The sequence below is a fragment of the Stegodyphus dumicola genome, chromosome 2 (assembly GCF_044657685.1).
Source record: "Stegodyphus dumicola isolate Sdum_Otavi_A_Nest chromosome 2, ASM4465768v1".
Lineage (NCBI taxonomy): Eukaryota > Metazoa > Arthropoda > Arachnida > Araneae > Eresidae > Stegodyphus > Stegodyphus dumicola.
In genome coordinates this window covers 235,477,840-235,498,813 of record NC_140769.1, presented here as the reverse complement: position 1 = coordinate 235,498,813, position 20,974 = coordinate 235,477,840, and the positions used below count along the sequence as shown (strand labels likewise).

General features: G+C 29.5%; 1 protein-coding gene across 1 annotated transcript in view; it reads right to left on the bottom strand.

The window, feature by feature from the left end:
- Positions 1-20,974, bottom strand: part of LOC118179278 (programmed cell death 6-interacting protein-like) — a 117,187-nt gene that overhangs the window by 95,967 nt on the left and 246 nt on the right. Inside the window, exons 2-4 of the mRNA XM_085811905.1 lie at positions 20,733-20,787; positions 10,596-10,659; positions 6,677-6,810 (exon numbers count right to left, since the gene is read on the bottom strand). Coding sequence (XP_085668031.1) covers positions 6,677-6,810; positions 10,596-10,659; positions 20,733-20,787 — 253 coding nt within the window. The remainder of the gene's footprint in view (positions 1-6,676; positions 6,811-10,595; positions 10,660-20,732; positions 20,788-20,974) is intronic.

Here is a 20,974-nt window from a genome sequence, read left to right as displayed (position 1 = left end):
ATTACTTAAAATAATAAGTTCTAATTAAAAATATAATATAAAGAATATTATTTGGAAAAAAGGAACGATGGTGACTTTTTTTTCCTCTTACGGGAAAGGAAACTAGGTTGCCATATATTAAGAAGTTCGCCAAGTGAACTATTCTTGGCGCAAACTGACAAAAAAGTGCCAACATAAATCTGAGAATTTCTCCATAAATTTCGCTCCAAATTTTACAAAATTTCATATTTAGGCGTAATTTGAGTCGTAGAATCGAAATATGTCAAAAGAATTGGTATGTTATTCCAGAAAAAGTCCGATTTTGTGTCAAAATACCTATGTCAGAATAGTGCTATATATAAATCTAATATATATCCTAAGTCGCGCTTTCGAGACATGAAGAACGCAATTTGAATTTTGTCAATCGGCCCAGTAGATCGGGAGATATAGGACTGTCCTTTTTTTTTTTTTTTTTTTTTTTTTTGAGCAGTGTACATTGCATATGCCTGCACATATATATATTGTTTTAAATTATTGACACTATATTTTTTTTTATTTTTCAATACGATAAAATTTTTTAAATAAAATAATACAAAATATTCGTCCTTTGAATACATAATTTCTTAGCTCCCTCTTTGCACTAAATAAATATGAAAAAAACTAAAAAGTATATTCTAAAAATAAGGTTTTAGGATGAAATGAAAAAATAAATAAAAATCTGAATGTTTTCAGATTTTATATTACGCCCAAAGGGGCATTTTTTTTTAACATTTTGTGTGTTACCTTTATTTATTAAATATCATGTTCTTTGCACTTACACTATAAAATTCAATTTCAACAGCAATATCACAAAATAATTGCGTGTAAGACCTTTACAGCTGCAAATATGCATGTGCGCATGCGCATAATACGTTTACGAATGCGCGTTTAATGTATAATGGACGGTATAAGCTAAGCTAAAATTATCTTATTCAGTTAATATTGCAGATTGCGTTGTTCCTTAATCTTCGAATTGGATCCGGCTTATTATTTTTTGCAGACTGTTAGAGCAATTTTATAAAAGTAAGCTTGAACTTTCGATTATGTCAAATAGAATTTCTGATATATATTTACTAATGTAAAGGATCTACAAAGCGAAAGTATGTTTTGAAGTCCATTAAATAAAAAGTGGAATTGCTGCAAAATATGGATAAAGGCATATCCTTTGTTTATCAAACCATTCCGAAATCTGTTTATTAATTTCACGCTGCTTTGCGGTGGTTGGGGGGGGGCGCCGCGGCGCGCAATGAATTGGAAGTTGATCTGTCAGCACTATCCTTATCTTCAGGGCAGATGTTTTTATTTTATTTGGCTTATAATTCCTCACTAAATGTAGTATTTCATCTTGATGTACTCCATCTCGTCATTATAATTCACTTCCGATAGTGAAGAAAGTGACACAGAGGTTATTGAAAATGAAAAAATTTCGATTGACAAATTAGTCGGTATTCTCAACACAGCAATTATAGTACTTGAAAAGCAGAACTTTGTAACTGAACAAGAAATTATGTCTGTTTATAGAATTAAAGAGAAAGTATTAGCACAAAAAATGAAACAACTTACATTGAAAGAAATGTTTAATAAAGTAAACAAATAAATATTAAGCTTTTTTTTTTTTTTTTTTTTTTTTTTTTTTTTGTAAATTTTGATACCCTTTAGATCATAATTGTTCTTTATTTCATAAATTACTGTTTCATATTTTTAATTTTATAATTTCTGCATGCCATCTTACCAGATTTAAACTGATGATCTATAATCCGGAAAAATCGATAATCCGGAATCGCTGAAGTCCCTACGAGTCTGGATTAACGACTTTTGACTCTTTACTTTTGTATGGCTGATTACAACCAAAAAGAGAGGTGCACAACTACACGTTATAGCAGTCCCATACAGAAAATTTCAACATTCTGAAACTACTCGTTTTGGGGTTATGCGAGATACATACATAAATACATATGTACAGATATCACGAAAAAGTCTCTTCTGAACCCATTTTACAATCTGTTTAAGGAAAAAGAGTCCTTTACTCAGTCCATACATGCAGATGTCACACAATAGCATCATTCAAACAGATTTGAGAGCAGTCAAAATAGGTATTTTCGTTGAAATAGGATACCTGAATTTTGTCACAATTGCAGTACTTCCTTTACTTCGTACAATAAAGTCAAAAATTAACTTTTATGGATTTACTCTGTATAAAGGAGCTGGGCAACAATCTAAAAATTGTTTGCTTTTATAAATTCAAATTTTCTTTTTAGAAAGTGTATGTTATTTTAATGTTTTCTTCCAATGATTCGGTAATGAAAGGAAACATCATTAGAAGCCAGCAGATTCATTATTGATTTGCATCGAATGAAAGGGAAATCTATTAAAAAAATGCAAGTAATTGTACAGTTTTTGACATTATTAAGTATTATAAGAAACAGAATCATATTCAAAACAAAAGAAGAACTGGAAGACCATGCAAGTTATCTGATGGAATGAAACACTTTATTCTAAGGAATATTAAAAAGAATACAAGACTGAATGCCAAAACTTGTTGTGGAACTATGTAAATTATACGGAATATGTGTAAATCCAGAAACTGTAAGAAGAGTAATGTGATCTGCAAGATATCATGGGTGAGTAGTAAAAAGAAAATTTTATGTCAGTTAAAAAAAAAAAAAAAGAAAAAAAGAAAACTTCAACTTGCTTCTGCAAAATGGATAAAACAAAACACCCAACTTACTGGAAAACAGTGTTGTTTGCTGATGAAAGCAAATTTAATATTTTTGGCTCAAATGCACGAAAGCTGGTGTGGAGAAAACCCAAAGAATTTCAGAAGCAAAACTTAGTACCAAGAGTTAAACATGGTGGAGGAGGAGTTATGGTTTGGGGATCTGATGGCACATTCGAGTGATGGTAATATAAAGTTTATAAATGATGGATCAGTATAAGTACTTTGAGATCATGAAGCAAAATTTGTATTGTCATTACAAAAACTTAATACACAAAATAGTTTTAAATTATAGTAGGACAATTATCCAAAGCATAATGCATATAATGACAGGCTGTTATGCAAGTGTCTAGAAGTAATTCAGGCATCACCCCAAATGTCAGGTCTTAATCTTATTGAACATTTGGCAAGCACTAGAATGAAAATTGTAAAAACAGAGCATATCTTTGCAGCAACAGTTGAAAGCAGTAATTCTAGAAATGTCATAAGTCCAGAAATAACAAAAAAAAATGTGTGGAGTCAATGCCCAAAAGATTAAATGAAGTGACCAAGTGTAAATGTAATCCCACAGATATTATTCAGGAAAACAAATATTAAGTTTTGTCATTTTGGATTGTTACCAAAAGTGTCTGATTATTTTCGTGAGAATATTTTTCCTTATTAAACAAATGATACTGATTTTTTAATTTAATTTTCCTCTTTTTGAAAATTTATCTATTATTATAAGGATGTTGAATTTACATATAATATAACTGAAATAAATGCCTTTCTTTTTGTTTAATTTATTTTAGTTTTTTTGTTCAATAAAGTAAACAAAAATTCAAAGTGTCCGATCAATTTTGTAGGCTACTGTATGCGTGTATACACACTCATACGTATGTAGACTGAAAAAAAAAAGGGGGCCAGTTCTATTATCTCCCATTCTACTGGGCTGATTGACGAAATTCAACTTGCGTTTTTCAGGTCTCGAAAGTGCAACTTAGGATATGTTTTAGATTGATATCTAGTATTGTTCTAATATATGTATTTTGACACAAAATCGGACTTTTTCTGAAATGGCATGGCATTTTTTTTTTTTTTTTTTTCCCATATTTCGATTCCTCGACTCAAATTATGTCAAACTGCCAAGTTTTATAAAATATTTTTTATAAAAGTAGTTTTTAAAAAAAATCAGCTCTCAGAATTTTAGCTCCTCAATGTTCACTGAATTTGATATATATTTATTAATATCTCTTTTTTTTATTAAACTTCCTTCCTTCCTTCTTCCTAAATTCAAAATTTAGGTTCATTACAAATAACATTTGCCCATTGTTTTAGGTTTATTTTTAAATAATTTTTATAAATTTTTTGAAAATAATATTGAATTATAATCTATAAAAGTTTTACCATCATCTTAAAATAGATGCATTTCTAAGCATACCTGCAAAAAATTAGTTTTTTTTTTTTTTCAAAATTTCCTAGGATATATGTGAATTTACATATTGGTGCATTTTTTAATTTGGTATATTTGTTATAAATGATAATAACGCCAAATGTGGTTTACACACTTTGTTAAAATTATTTGAAATAATGAAAGATGACTTTTTTCGCCATTCACAGTAAAAAAAAAGGGAAAGGAAAGGAAAATAGATGGTTATAAATTAAGAAGTTTGTCAAGTGAGTTATTCTTGGCGCAAACTGAAAAAAAGAGTAGCAAAATAAATTTTTGAATTTCTCCATAAATTTTGCACCAAATTTTACAAAATTTAACAGTTAGGCATAATTTAAGTCATAGAATCGAAATATGGAAAACAATTGGCATGTCAAAAAGTCCGATTTTGTGTCAAAATACCTATATTAGAACAATGCTATATATAAATCTAATATAATCCTATGTCATACTTTCAAGACATGAAAAGATGCAATTTGAATTTCATCAATCGGCCCAGAAGAACAGGAAGCCCAATGAACTGTCCCCCCTTTTTTATTTTGTTTTGCGAAATGCACATAAATACATACATACATACAACACAAGTATACATATAACTGTGGTGGCCAAAATTGTGGACACTTTTGGAAATTTTTATGTTTTTGAACTTTGTATGCTTATAGAAAACGTTACGTTTCACAAAATGCAAACTTGTATATATCATTTTAAAAAGAATTTATTACTGAATTCAATACAAAACACAAAATTCAATTATTTGCAATACAAAAAAAGTTAAACGATAATAGTTATCGATATACATTAGATAGTGATGATTGCAGTGAGTTATCAGTACTTAGTAGGGTACCCTTTATTTTTGATTACAGCTTCGCATCAACGTTTCATTGAGCTGACAAGAGTTTTAAGCTTTTCTTTCATTATTATATGATACCAGGAAACAATTATAGCCTCAATTAGTTCCCTTTTATTTGATGGACACCTCATTCGGACAAGAGGTTTCAAACGATGCCACAAATTTTCAATAGGATTGAGGTCAGGACTGTTTCCTCGCCATGACAACAATTTAATGCTCTTTGTACGAAACCACTCTTTCGATATTTTGGCCGTGTGGCAAGGAATAGAATCCTGCTGAAAAATAAACGAAGCATTGTTGGGAAAGAGATCTCTGATGAAAGAAGTCTTGGTTCTAGAATAGTGTCAATGTATTTTCTGGCATTCAGTGTCCCATCGATGGCATGAAGGCGACCAATACCATCTGCTGACATGCATGACCAAATCATAACACTAACTGGGTTCCTCACAGTTGTTTGAATGCAGTCAGGATGTAGCTCTTCTCCTATTCTACGTCTTACATATTTTCGCCCATCACTACCGAATAACGATATCTTAGTTTCATCACTCCATATAACTTGTGATCACTGATCATCTGTCCAGTTAATGTGTTCTTTTGCCCACTGTAGTCTTTTTTTCGTTGCTGAAAATTAAGATAAGGCTTTTTTCATGGAATTCTACCTTTCAGTCAAACATCTGTTAATCTTCTCCTGATTGTTCTTGAACTGACAGAAACACCAGCATCATTCAGATCACTTCTGATGGCCGCTGATGACATTTTTCTATCTTGGAGACATAGTCTTTTTATTCTTCTGTCATCAATAGATGTGGTGCACCTTTTTCGGCCTTTTCCTTCTTTGTTTTTTATTGAATTTGTCTCCTGATATCGTAAACAAAACTTTCGGACTCTAGATGTATAGTCACTGAACCACCCGTCTTGCAATTTCTGCATAGGAAAGACCACTTTCTCGTAACACAATTATATTACATCTCTTTCTAGGTGTCCAATCTACTCTTTTAGTTGATGTCATTGCTTCTTGACTAGATATTAAAATTTTTTACAAAAATTCCTACTTGTAATTGCAGTGTATAAGAAACAGGCCCTCCTTCTACAGAACAAAGCAAAATAATGAATTGTTTCAAGTATAAACATGATGTCAGCTTCTACTGGCAGTTACTAACATTTGATTGGTTCTCAGAACAAGAACAGTGATCTGCCAGGAAAGCTAGACATTACAAACCACTTCATAACTGTATCTTTTATTTATATTAAAGGACATATAACTTTTTTGTATTGCAAATAATTGAACTTTGTGTTTTGTATTGAATTCAGTAATAAATTCTCTTAAAAATGATATATACAAGTTTACATTTTGCGAAACGTAACATTTTCTATAAGCATACAAAGTTCAAAAACATAAAAATTTCTAAAAGTGTCCACAATTTTGGCCACCACTGTATATGTATGTAAAAACATACATGCATATATGGACACATACATACATTTCTTAATTCTGTCTTAATAACAGAAAAGCTTCTTTTTCGATTTAATTTTAACTCAAAATCATATCTGAAAATATAAAAGTGAAATATGAATTCCAGGAATCTCAACTAAAATTAGTAAAAATAATTAAACACTAGATTAAAACCAAATATATTTTTATTATTTCAATTCATAATCATACCTGAAAATACTTTGCAGCTAACTTGAGACCTTCATCATTTTTTGTGTCACTTATATAACTGCATGCTATTTGACTCTGCATTGCTCCAATATTAAAAAGAATACAGGTTTTCTCAAATGCAAGTGAAGACAATGCTGTAGACAAAAGATACAATTAAATTTACTATCATTTATGCATTAACAAGTACATTAGTATTACTAACACATTTACTCAGAATGGATATTATTAAAACTCTAATATGTAAGAAGACAAATGATGATAAGTTGATACAATGTGGCTGTTTTTTCCTGCATTTTTTAAATCTTTACATATGTTTCAATGTTTGCATAAGCATACCAATGTTTGGATCAGAAGTGAAAAAAAAATTTTTGATGTTAAAAAAAAAGAAAAAAAAGAAAGAAAGAAAGAAAAGAAACCATCTCGCCATTTAATTTCTTAAAAAAAACAATTAATAGGAAAAGTAAAAAAAAAAAAAAAATCATCTATATAGAAAAATCCAAAACAGTTCTTAGAGTTGCCAAATACTTGAAAGAATCACAGCTATAGGTTGTATTTTGGCATCAGCAAGTACGAGACAAATGAGTGCCAAAACATTAACTGAAATATAGTATTCACATTAAAATTACAAAGTTTAACATTTTCATATGTTTTATACATGCCTGAATATAAACTAGCTTTAAAATATTGCTATAGTGGTTGCTTAACAGGAGACATAAAAATAGTTTGACAAAAATAATCATACTATGGCAAAGTTAATCTCCATTTAAGCTACGCCTGTTTTCTAAAAGCTATTAGAAAGAAAAAAACTAAAAGAAATACATAAAGTTGACAAATTTCAATTTCAATCTTTGTTTTTTTTTCCTTCAATAAATATCCAAAAGTACTTTAAATTAATTTTATAATTATTAAAATGACAGCAGTTAAGTAACTTTGCAAACTATAAGAATATGTATATGAGTATATTTTTGGATTTAAAGAATGCAGCCCTATAACTTGATAAATTTAACATTGTATGTCATGAAAATGCACATAATAAACCCAGAGAAATCAGATATTTAATAAATGATACCATAAATATACAGTACAAAGTCCGAAATCCGGACTTGTCAGAACTTCGGCGATTCCAAATTTGGGATTTTTCTGGATATTAGATCATCAGTTTAAATCTAGTAAGATGGCATGTAGAAATTATAAAATAAAAAATATGAAATAATGAGGTATTTATGATCTAAAGCAGGGTTTCTCAACCAGTGGTACGCAAAGAAACAAAGTACTTTTAACTATTAAGCTCAAAAATCTTGTGAAGAAAAATAATAGTTGATAGATATTTCCTGTGATTGAATTGAAGATTTCAAAAATAACACATTTATTAACTTTTGGCTGAACCAAAAAAAGGAATTCAAAGGTAAAAATAATAAAGCTCAAATAAAGTTATTCAATTTTTCTTGCCTTTTTGCACAATTTATTGGCGTCAGCAAGGATTTTCTATGTTATATTTGAAAAATAAATACCTAACAAAACTAAAAGTGGATTCTAATTTATGGTTAAAGCATAAAGAAGACATAAAAGAAATTTAAATTATCGTTCTTAAACAGACCCATGTTTCACACTAAATTTTTTAATTTAAGTATTATAACTTAAATTTTAATAATTAAAATGGTAACCAGTTTTTAATCTAACATATTTTATGTGTGCATATTTAATACAAATAGGCAATAAGTTGTGCAAATGGCAAAATATATATTTTTTTAAATATTTCTATTGAGAATTTGAAAAATAATCATTGCAAAATGTAGTGGTGATACTAAAGTTCTTCAATTTTTGTTTAGATGGTACGCGTTACTCAAAAGGTTGAGAACCACTGATCTAAAGGGTATCCAAATTTTTAAAAAAAAGCTTAATATTTATTTGTTTACCTTATTAAACATTTCTTTCAATGTAAGTTGTTTCGTTGTTTTGTGCTGATACTTTTTCTTTAATTCTGTAGACAGACATAATCTCTTGTTCAGTTACATTGTTGAAGTCCTGTAACTGCTGTGTCAAGAATTCTGACTAACTTGTCAATCGAAATGTTTTTCGTTTTCAGTAACTTCTCTGTCACTTTCTTCACTATCAGTAGTGGTATTCTCTGGATCTAAAACCATACGACAGATTTTACCATTCATCAATCGATTGATGATTAAGAGACTGTCATCATATCTGGATCTAGAACCATACGACAGATTTTACCATTCATTAATCGATTGATGATTAAGAGACTGTCATCATAACAAAAAACTTCTTTCGTATCATCTTCATTTATTACCACTTCTCCACATTTCTTTACAAAATCCATTAAATGGAAAATTTCGCCTTTGTTTTGCAATACCCCAAAACCTTTAAAATTTGTGGAATTGTATATGTAACCAATTTGCTTGATGCTTGGTAATTTGTGGCATCATCAAATTTAGCTATCATTCACCATACATATTTGACTTTGCATCATGAGCTTGGCGACTAACAACAAGTTGTTCCATTAAATTTTATCTTGCTCATATCGTACACTGAGACAATTTAGCCTGAACTGTATTAGCTTAGTTATTTATTATGACTATTTCTTGCAGATGCTTAAGGCTTATCAGAGTTGGCTATGTAATCTTTGGGTCTATGAGTATCATCAACAAAATCTATTTTTAGCATATGGAAAGAAATTTTTGGTAAATTTTTCCTTGTCAACATTTTTAGCGCATTTAACTTAAATCTGTAATCATTGCCAAGTGTAATGTCACCATAAAAGGTTACCATACTCCTTTATTATTCAAATACTAACATAAAAAAATTGTTTAGGCATTGCTACATGAGTCATTACTCAAGTTGTCATGTTTTGATAAACATGCAATAATGAAAGGAAAGTATAATAAATAATGATTCGCCAGGTTGGCATCAGATGAACAATGTATGTATGTGGAATGTTTCAGTTTGAAATGTGTGCCAAGATCATATGCATCAACGAAGCCAAATTACGGATCGTACAAATTTATGCTAAAATGATTGTTTCTTCAATAACAAGGTATTTTATTTAGTGTTTAAGTGAAATTAAGAATCGGGACTCTCCTGATGTATTATTATGTGCGGAGGAGGAAATCAAATGTGCATGCATAAAGCCTATGAGAAAAACGTTCTTGGTGGTTTTGAGGTCCGGATTATAGTTCATTCCGGATACTAGACGTCCGGATTTCGGACTTTGTACTGTATACAAAATTTTGCTACAAATTATTGTGAATGTACATATTTTATTTCAGAAATTTTTGCATATTTGTTTTTTATATTTTTCATTAACATGCATATATTTATTGTATACTTATGTGCATTTTTTAACCTTTAGTTATGAACATGTGACATTTATTAACTGCAAAATAAGCAAAACTCAAGATGATGGATTTTGAAACTTGAAGTATTTGACAAGAAATGAGCACATAATAAGCCAGTGGCTGAATAGTTAAAGGTGCAAAACACTAGTACCTTCCCTTGGAGTTTATTTTCATGGCTAAATTGGCTACAAAGATAAAATTTTCCTCATATAGTCAAGTTAACTTTACATAATCCTCTACAAATGTATACCTCTCCATATACAGACAAGGATATAGTCTTTATTCAATAATCCAATCTAATCCCATCCGACTCTGCATTCTTCAAGTACTCAAAGTACAGCCATGAATTAATTTTGTCATTTGCATCCTAATTCCCTCAAAACACATATAATTGATTTTTTTATCTAAATTTCCCTTTACCAACCTAAAAATTTTGATTCAGGCACAAAAACATTAATTAAAAAATCGATGATTTTTGAATAAATTTTGTCAAAATTTTGTAATGAGTCAGGGGTTATATACAACAGTAAATATGTAAAGGTACAAATTATATGTCACAATGAACTTACCTAAGCTAGCAGAACCCAGAAAAAAACTCCCCTTGTCAAATGCATCTTTCCACTTAAAGGAGACCTAAAAAATATCCACAGAGAATAAAATGCTTAAAACCATAAGAAAGTCAATGAACATTATATTAATTTTAATAGACAAACATTATATGTACATTAAAAGCCCAATCCCTCCCCCAGTGTTCTGCAAAAAATGTTCTATACATTGACCAAGAAGTTTTGTAATTGTGACTCATCAGGCTGAAATTTATGAAAAAAATGAAATTTTCAATACAGCAAACATTCACAATTTATCCAATCAAATGTTAACTGCATCAAAGCAGTATTAATATATTGATGATATAAGCTTTCTATTTGCTCGGGAAAAAATATAAAATAAAAGTACTTTTGAGTTCTATTAAATGCAAGTTTGAGTAGATTTCTTAAATTTACTTTTTATTTAAAAATTTCCACAATAAGGTAAAATGTTTTACTTTCACATGTTTACGGCCTACAAAAAAATGTCACCTTCTATGCCTACAATGCATTTTTACAATCAGGCAAGGTTTTTTTTTTTATATATTTTTTTTAATATTTACAACCTAAAAGATAAGTTAACATATCCAAAATACACAGCCCCCCCCCCAGATTTCTTACATAATTTTAAATGTAGGTTTTTGATATTCATATTGATAACAAATTAGATGACTGTTTTTATAATTTTACAGTGGAAGTTTTCATTTGTCTTTCCCACAGTGATACTTTTTATGCTCAACTACAGGAATTTTCCCATATCTGACAGTTCCATGCTTTCTGGATAGTCAAGCTTTTGTTGTATTCCTTATATAAATAAAGCCAATTTGATACCTTATTATATATATTAAACATAGTAATACATGAAAAAATTTAGAGATATAGAGATTAATCTCCCACTAAAAGTTCTTAAGGCACACATTCACCTTATAAACACTGCACATAAATAATGAAGCATAATATATCAGAGGAGTCTTTATTTTATTCAATGCCACTTTAATATGTGAAAAATGACATCAATTTATACCTCTGGCAAACCAAGTTTGTAAAAAAAATTTGAAAGTCCTTTGTTTAATAATGAGAAATATGTATGTTTACATAGATGTGATATATAAACTTAGAAGAAGAGGATTGCAGTTTGAAATTAAGCGTAACACATTAATGAAGAATTCACCATTATAAATTTCAAAAGTCTAAAAAACAATAAATAATTATACAAATTTTGGTACTCTTCTATCATATGAATTGGATACAGAAATCCAATTCATATAACAGAAGTGGTGTACATGCTATGTATGCATTTATATATGGATGGATGTGTTCATGTATGAAAATAAGAACACTCCAGCAAAAAAAAAAGGGGGACAATTCTATATCTCCCGTTCTTCTGGGCCAATTGATGAAATTCAAATTGCATCTTTTCACGTCTTGAAAGCATAACATAAGATTATATTAGATTTATATATAGCATTGTTCTAATATAGGTATGACACAAAATCAGACTTTTTCTGAAATAACATATCAATTTTTTTTTCCATATTTCAATTCTATGACTCAAATTATGCCAAAGTACTAAGTTTTATAAACATTGTAAGAGTAGTTAAAAAATTAGCTCTCAAAGTTTTAGCTCCTCAATGTTAATAGAGTTTGGTATATATTTATTAATCTCTCTTTTTTTTATTAAACTTATTTGATTCTTCCTTTCACATTTTGAAATTTAGGTTCATTCCAAATAAAATTCACCAATTTTTTTATTATCTATTTTTAAAACTTGTAATTTTAAATAATTTTTTTACATTTTTCAAAATTTTTTTGAATTATAATCTGTAAAAGTTTTACCATCAACTTAAATTAGACATATTTCTAGGCATACCTCCAAAAATTTACAGTTTCTTTTTCAAAATTTTCGAAGATATACGTGAATTTATATATTGGTGCATTTTGAAATTCGGCATATTTGTTAAAAGCTATAAAACATCAAATGTGGTTTAGACACTTCGCTAAAATTATTTGGAAATAGAAATGATGTAACATTTTTCCGCTCATTCACAATGTAAAAAGGTAAGAACGATGTGCCTTTTTTTCTGCTCCAGCATAATGGAAGGGAAAGGAAAACTGGTTGCCGCATATTAAGAAGTTCGCCAAGTGAATTAATCTTGGCGCAAACTAAAAAAATTGGACCAAGACAAATTTTTGAATTTCTCCATAAATTTTGCACCAAATTTTACAAAATTTAATATCTAGGCATAATTTGAGTCATAGAATTGAAATATGGAAAAAAAAACTGGTATGTTACAGAAAAAGTCTGATTTTGTGTCAAAATACCTATGTTAGAACAATACTATACATAAATCTAATAAATATCCTAAGTCGCACTATCAAGACGTGAAAAACACAGTTTGAATTTTGTCAATCGGCCCAGCAGAATAGGAGATATAGAATTGTCCTCCCCTTTTTTCCCCCATGGTTTACATGCTATGTATGTGTGCATATGACTTTAATTCATTTAAATTATGAAATGAATTAAATTTAGAGCTTTAATTCATTTTTCCCTGGTGAGTTCTGAATTTGAGTTTCAATAAAAGGAGATTATTGTTTATCTGTATAATTTTGTATATTTTCCCTTTCACATTTTTATTTTTCAAGATTGTTCTACTTTGAATTCTTTCTTTGGTTTGGTTTATTTAATTATGGTAAAGCACAGTAGGGCTATCTGCCTAAGGGGAGGGATGCCTTCGTGGAACATTTTCTAAGGTAAACTGGCTCATAGACATGTTACACATGGCGAAAACCATGAAAACGCCCATGCAGCCAGCCCGTTCATGGGAATCGAGCCTCAGACCGAACTACCAGTGTTCAGTGTTTACCGCTTGGCCACTGGTGGGCTACAATTCTTTCTTTAATTGGATTAGTTTTGATAGTTATATGAATTCATACTCTTATACACAGTTGTAATTATTATATTACAGAGGAATTGCCTTGCTTTTATTTCAATTTACTAATTAATTTAGATGCTTTAAATTTATTCTACTTCAATCCTGCAGTTATAGCGCAAGATGGGTTTAAGAAAAAATTTTTTTAATTCTAAGTTTTAGCTTATTTTTATATTTCTTTTTATATATACACACATATACATACATACATTTTTTATTCCTTTCCTGATAACAGAAAAGTACTAAAATTTTCAAAATGATTCATTACCAATTAAACAAAGCATTAAAATATCAGTACTTTTCTGTTATTGGGATTGAATTTGTCCTGATAATAGAAATCAAAGAGATTGTTTATACAAAAATAAAAGATTATTACAATTAAAATAAATTATGATAGGAAGAAAGAATTAACTTATCCACATGAGTATTACATTTGGCAACATCTGAAGCCAGTCCCAATAGCACAAAAGCACCAAAATATATTTCAAAACCATAAATATTCATGAAAAGTATAAGTTGAATATGTAATCAAATTAAATTTTAAAATTTTTAATTTTAATTTTAACAAACACATAAAAGTAAAAAAGCAAATTTAAAGCCAAAATAAAAAAAAAAAGCAAATTTAAAGCCAAAAAAAATTTTTTTTTTAAATGTGTAAACGTATAAAAGATTTAATTCTCGAACTAATCTACAATATCATTTAAATTCAGAAGCATAAGCAAATCAAGTGCAAAAACAATCCATGAAAATAAATTCATTAATTTAGCAAATTAAAATTAATCCAAACAATTTTTTAAAAATGCATAAGTGAATGACTGTTGAGCAGGCAGGAGACAGACTTATCAAGGGGAAATTGCCTCCAAACCTAACTCTCCAATCATTCAATTCGTGTTTCGTCATTCATGCAGGCAAGGGTAAAAGTCAAAACCAAAAGTAAAGAATGCTAATTTCTTAGGGTACCACTTTATTGGTATTTCTTTTTCATCATTCATGCAGGCAAGGGTAAAAGTCAAAACCAAAAGTAAAGAATGCTAATTTCTAAGGGTACCACTTTATTGGTATTTCTTTTTGGACATTCTTCACTTTTTATTTTTGGTTTTGACTTTTACCCTTGCCTGCATGAATGACGAAACACGAATTGAATGATTGGAGAGTTAGGTTTGGAGGCAACAAAATTGTTTGGATTAATTTTAATTTGCTAAATTAATGAATTTATTTTCATGGATTGTTTTTGCACTTGATTTGCTTATGCTTCTGAATTTAAATGATATTGTAGATTAGTTTGAGAATTAAATCTTTTATATGTTTACACATTTAAATTTTTTTTTTTTTTTTTTTTTTTTTTTTTTTTTTTTTTGGCTTTAAATTTGCTTTTTTTAATTTTGGCTTTAAATTTGCTTTTTTACTTTTACATGTTTGTTAAAATTTAAGTTTAAATATCTTTAAATTTAAATTTCATTCCTTGCAGCAATGGTGCAAAGAATTATTTAATTGAATTTGTATTTAAATTAAATTTAATTAAATTCAATTTATTCTTAATCAAATTAAATGTATTTTTCCTTACATCAATTTATTTTATTAAAAAGTTAAGATTTAAATCACACAGAAGTCCAGTTATAACTTTTAAATTGTAATTTCATAAATTAACAGATTGATTAGATGTGAAAGACAAAACTTTATGCCTTGCCAAACAGCAATACTTTGGGAATGATTAATATGCATTGGCAAATGGAAGATAGAAGTCTGATATTTCCAGTGGTGGTAACAGTTACCAAGGTACAGTAATGACAAAAGCTGTTCCTAGATTCCTTCTCTAAAGTTTTTCACACATGGTCATGGTTAAAAAAAAAAAAAAAAAAAAAAAAAAATTTGCCAAGATATTTTATCTGGCAAGCAAAAGTAATAACAGCTCTTTGAAGTGCACAAAATGATACTGGAAATTACAGCATCTGGATTTAATACTTCTTATCTATAGATATGCTGCTTAGGTTGACAACTATCATATATAAACTGAGAACCAATCGGTCAAAAAAGTTCTACAGTACAAGAGTCGCAATGTTTCTTACTTTGATAGGACATGAATTTTTGTTGAATTTTTAGTAAAAATTATAATACCTGCTCTCAGATAAAAATTTTAGTTTTACATAACAACTATTAAAAATAAAAGTACAGTCAAAAGTCGTTAACTCGGACACCCATAATCCGGAATGATCTATAATCCGGACCTCAAAGCTACAAACTTTCTGTGCATGCGTCACGTTGACGCATGCGCGTAAGACCTTTACGGCTGCGAATATGCGTGTGCGCATGCGCATAATACGTTTACGTATGCGCGTTTAATGTATAACAGACGGTATAAGCTAAGCTAAAATTATCTAATTCAGTTAATGTTGCAGATTGCGTTGTTCCTTAATCTTCGAATTGGATCCGGCTTATTATTTTTTGCAGACTGTTAGAGCAATTTTATAAAAGTAAGCTTGAATCTTTGATTATGTCAAATAGAATTTCCAATGCTGGAGCTGCCAAAGTATATACAAAGCGAAAGTATATTTCGATGTCCATCAAACGAAAAGTGGAATTGCTGCAAAAAATGGATAAAGGCATATCCTTTGTTTCTCTAACCATTCCGAAATCTGTTTATCAATTTCACGCTGCTCTGTGGCAAGGGGGGGGGACGTCACGGCGCACAATGAACTGAAGTTGATCTGTCAGCACTATCCTTATCTTCAAGGCAGATGTTTTTATTTTATTTGGCTTATAATTCCTTACTAAATGTAGTATTTCATCTCGATGTATTCCGTCTTGTCATTATAATTCGCTTCCGATAGTGAAGAAAGTGACAGAGAGGTTATTGAAAACGAAATTTCTATTGACAAGTTAATCGGTATTCTCGACACAGCAATTACAGGACTTGAACAGTGGAGCTGAACAAAAAATTATGTCTGTTTATAGAATTAAAGAGAAAGTATTAGCACAAAAAATGAAACAACTTACATTGAAAGAAATGTTTAATAAAGTAAACAAATAAATATTAAGCTTTTTTTTGTAAATTTTGATACCCTTTAGATCATAATTGTTCTTTATTTCATAAATTACGGTTTCATATTTTTAATTTTATAATTTTTGCATGCCATCTTACCAGATTTAAACTGATGATCTATAATCCAGAAAAATCGATAATCCGGAATCGCCGAAGTCCCAACGAGTCTGGATTAACGACTTTTGACTGTACTATTCGGTTTTGAGGGCTGAAAAAATTGCCAAACTATTGTTGATGCAAGTGCTGCCAAAAATAATTGCGGCAATCCTAACACAAGAAAGGAAGTATAATAGTAAATAACTATCTAAGATTGATGTTTTAATTTAGATGAAATGTTAATTTCGTATAATACATCTTTATTATTATAATTTATATAAAAAAGGCTAAACATGGCTGAATGGAAGTATAAGAGTAAATAACTATTTCAGATCATTATTATAATTTATATAAAAATTGCTAAACATAACTGAATGGATGCCTGCATAGCTATTTTGCTACCGAGTTATCGCTAAAGCATAATTTCATCTCATTGGTTGTTCAAACATAATTTTCTATAATTGAATGATGCCTTTTCTATGAAAAAATTCTCGGTCAAGTGCAGAATCACCCATTTATTTGTTTCCTGCTTTTTACAAGGGTAAAACCATTTGGATTTTTGTCAATTTTCTTTTACTTTTAAGTGAAAATAGGTCGATGTGTACATAGATAAAGTCAAGTGTGTGTGCAGTGCCATTTTTGTGCAATTCTGGAATTTATTTTATGTGAAAATAGGTTGATGTGTACATGTGCAATTCTTAAAAGCATGTGCAATTCTTAAAAGTATGTGCGAGTATGTGCAATTCTTAAAAACGCGTCAAACAGTGGGTAATTCTGCACTTTACCTAAAATTCTATTGCAGACTTTTCGTCACGGGCAATTCCCAAATTGTTAAATCCATAGGATATCAAAAAAAGATTAAAAATTTAAATTAGTATTTCAATGGTGTCTTAAGAAATATCGAACTACATAAACTTATATAAACTTATGCAATCTGAAATCAGTGCATACGCTAGATTTGGCACGCTGTTTAAATGGCCGCGTTTGCTAGATTTGGTGCTTTTGCGCATACATTTTCCCTGCAATTTTTTTACGGCCCTCAAAACGGAATAGTACCCAAAAAAAATTCATCTTCTTAAACTAATACAGTTTTGAATATAGAAGCCAGCTTTTTTAAATACATTTGTTTTTGCACACACACATAACATACAATTTTGTTCAAATTTACAACACAAATGTAAACCTAGTGACTGTAATATTAATATTCGCAGGATTATAGCTTAACACACACATTCTCCATATCTGACTAGTACAGTTATCAGTTAACTAATTATAAATATGAATTTACTATTAATAATTAACATTTAGAAATAAAAATTAATAAAGACTTCAAATCAATCTTTACAGAAAGAAGGGAATTGTTATTTGGCATATCATATAATTTTCAGTCAACAAAGCTGGAAGTAAAATGGATGCATATCTGAACTTAAAAGTTGCAGGTTCCAATAACAAAAGCCATAAAAGTGATCTTAAGATTTGCCAGTATGGTTACGTAATGTTCCATATCTATCATAACAATGCAAAAGGATATTATTGATAAGAAGGCAGAAACAGTAGTCGCAGTTAAATACATTAAATTTCTTTTTTGCATTATTACAGCGGCTGATTTATTTGTTATTATCATGGCCTGAATTATTCTGAGAAAATGTAATTCGTAATAAAAGATATGCGAAATTTCTTCTAAAAGAGGTTATATGTGCTGAGCCAGAAGACTGTCTTAAATTTTTCATGGATTCTCCCAAATTATTATTGAAATGAAGCACAGCTTTCCATTTTAATTTCACAGAAAAAGAGACAAACAAACCTTACAATTAAATATAATAAACTTCACTATTCTTTTGTTAAATTGTTTTAAAAGTCATTAGAAATAGTTGCAGTTGCCACTGCATTTAGCACTTTGCACTATCTTACATGCCTGACAAATGTATGTAAGATAAAATTATATGAATCAGAATTATAACTGTAAACATTAATTCTTCCTCTCTATTCTAAAATCGTAATAACTTATCTGCATTGCGTCATTCAAATTAATCATGCGATCTTACGTAACCGTTAATACCATATGCCTCTTGACGACCAATCACCGAATCGTAAACCGAAACTTTTCTCTTCGCGTGCTTGCATCTTTCATAACTACGTACTTCAGCTTTTGCTCTCTGCTGTGCTAAGATGTAATTTCGCTGGCTTGCTTCCTATCCCAACAATATCAAAAATGTAAATCTTCTGTGGAAAGGCACGACTAGAGTGCCAAGTGATTGTGGCCACAAATATCAGATGGAAATAAAAATGGAATTAAAACTGCCTCGACTGCCAAGTTCTTTAAATACTACGCAATCAAAATGCTTCTTCAATACAGATCTAAGCACAGATCGACAGTGTTACGTCTTTTCCTTGTTTTGCTCTTATTATGTCATGTATCCAATTCATTTATTATTTCGTTAAGCTTTAACTAATATAATCAAACTGTAGTTATCTAGCTTCATTATAATTTTGACAAAATAACCATGGGATGTAGAATCTGAGGCTGTTTCCTGTTCACTTGCATCAGTATATGGAGATGACTTTCATATTGGCAGACTTAAGTACCTTTACTCCAGTAATGCATTACATTTACAAATGCCCATCACGGATTAAAAACATGAGTGCATTGATATACAGTTAGTTTCTACTAATCACCATACCAACTGGAAAAGATACAGAAAATAAATTTAGATGCAAGAAGTACTAAGAATGTCAGGTACAGAATATTTAGATGTGATATTCACAAGGGCCAGAAGAGACAAGAATTTAGCAACATTCACAAGAAACAGAGACAGAACACACCCACCAAGAGTTAGACTGAATGTGAGTTAGAACAGAATGGTGGGAAAAGAGAGAAAAAATATTATATGCCTGTAGCAAAGCATACATACTACAGAAAAACTAACAAGTGACATTAACAGGGAGGACATTAAAATATGCAGGACATTAATATGACATTAAAGTGTGAAAGATATGAAGGACAAAACTAATAGCTTTATACACCAATTGTACACAAAAACAAATAAATAAATAAAATAAAAATCTGAAACTTTCAGATTTTAAATTACCTTAAAGGAGCCTTTCTTTAACATTTTGTGTGTTATCTTTATTTATTAAATATTATGTACTTCACACTTAAACCATAAAATTCAATTCAACAGCAATATCGAAAATAAATTTAAAATAAGCATATCTTTAGAATTTCCAGCACGTGAGACCATGTGCTGGAGATGAAAATTTTTTTTTCATAGATTGTTGCCATTGCTCACTTTGAAATCATTGAGTTCATTAATCAAACGTTTGTTAAAGTGGTACAAAATATGAAATTGACAATAAATCAAGTTCCAAATTAGGGCTTCCAGATGCCCACATTCGGTGGAGGATTAAGTTATTTAAAATTTGAAGGCTGTAGGTATCATCATTTTATCACAATGCAAGAAACATACATACATTTATGCTGATTCTTCATTATTTAATTTCTTTAAATATAACACAATGCAATGTTTGGTTTAATTTGAAAAGTAAACCGATATTTATAGTGAATTAATGCAAAAATCCCAAAACGAAATTAATAGCCCTTCTGGGCTAATGCCCTTTGGGCTAAAAATAATAAATGAAAGTAGATTTTTAACACAATGTTTACTGCTTTATCCATTCATCACTACTGTTGAAGAATTCATCTACTGTATGTTTCAGTCATCACTACTGCAGAACTCTTATTTTTTTTTAACTCTTACTATTATAGGATAACCTAATCATACTATAGGGCAAACCTAGACTATTTCATAAAATGAGTCGAAATGTGCTTACTTTAAACAGTTTAAAACTCCACATCATTACATACATTTTTAAACCAGAATCCTCTCGCTTGGATGCAATAAAAGTAAAATGACAGCATGTTTCTTGTAATGTTTGTTGTAATTATAAAAAGCATAATACAATATCATAGACACCAGGAGCAGGATCTGTTTGATTTAAAAGGTTTTAAAACTATATACATATTATACACTCTAATATAAAATAAAATTGACTTACCTGAAAATCTACTGATGAACACTTGGATTCTAAAAAATTTAACTGATCATAATACCTGTAAAAAAATTAAAAGTTCGGTAAACACATATTACACCTTTTACACACATTTTATATCATACAATAATTTGAACATAGTACATTAACACATAATTGCCTTAGCATTTTACATAAGAAATTATGAATCAGAAACATAAAATATTTTCGCTTCAATTAACTGAAGCATTACATATCAAATGTGACAT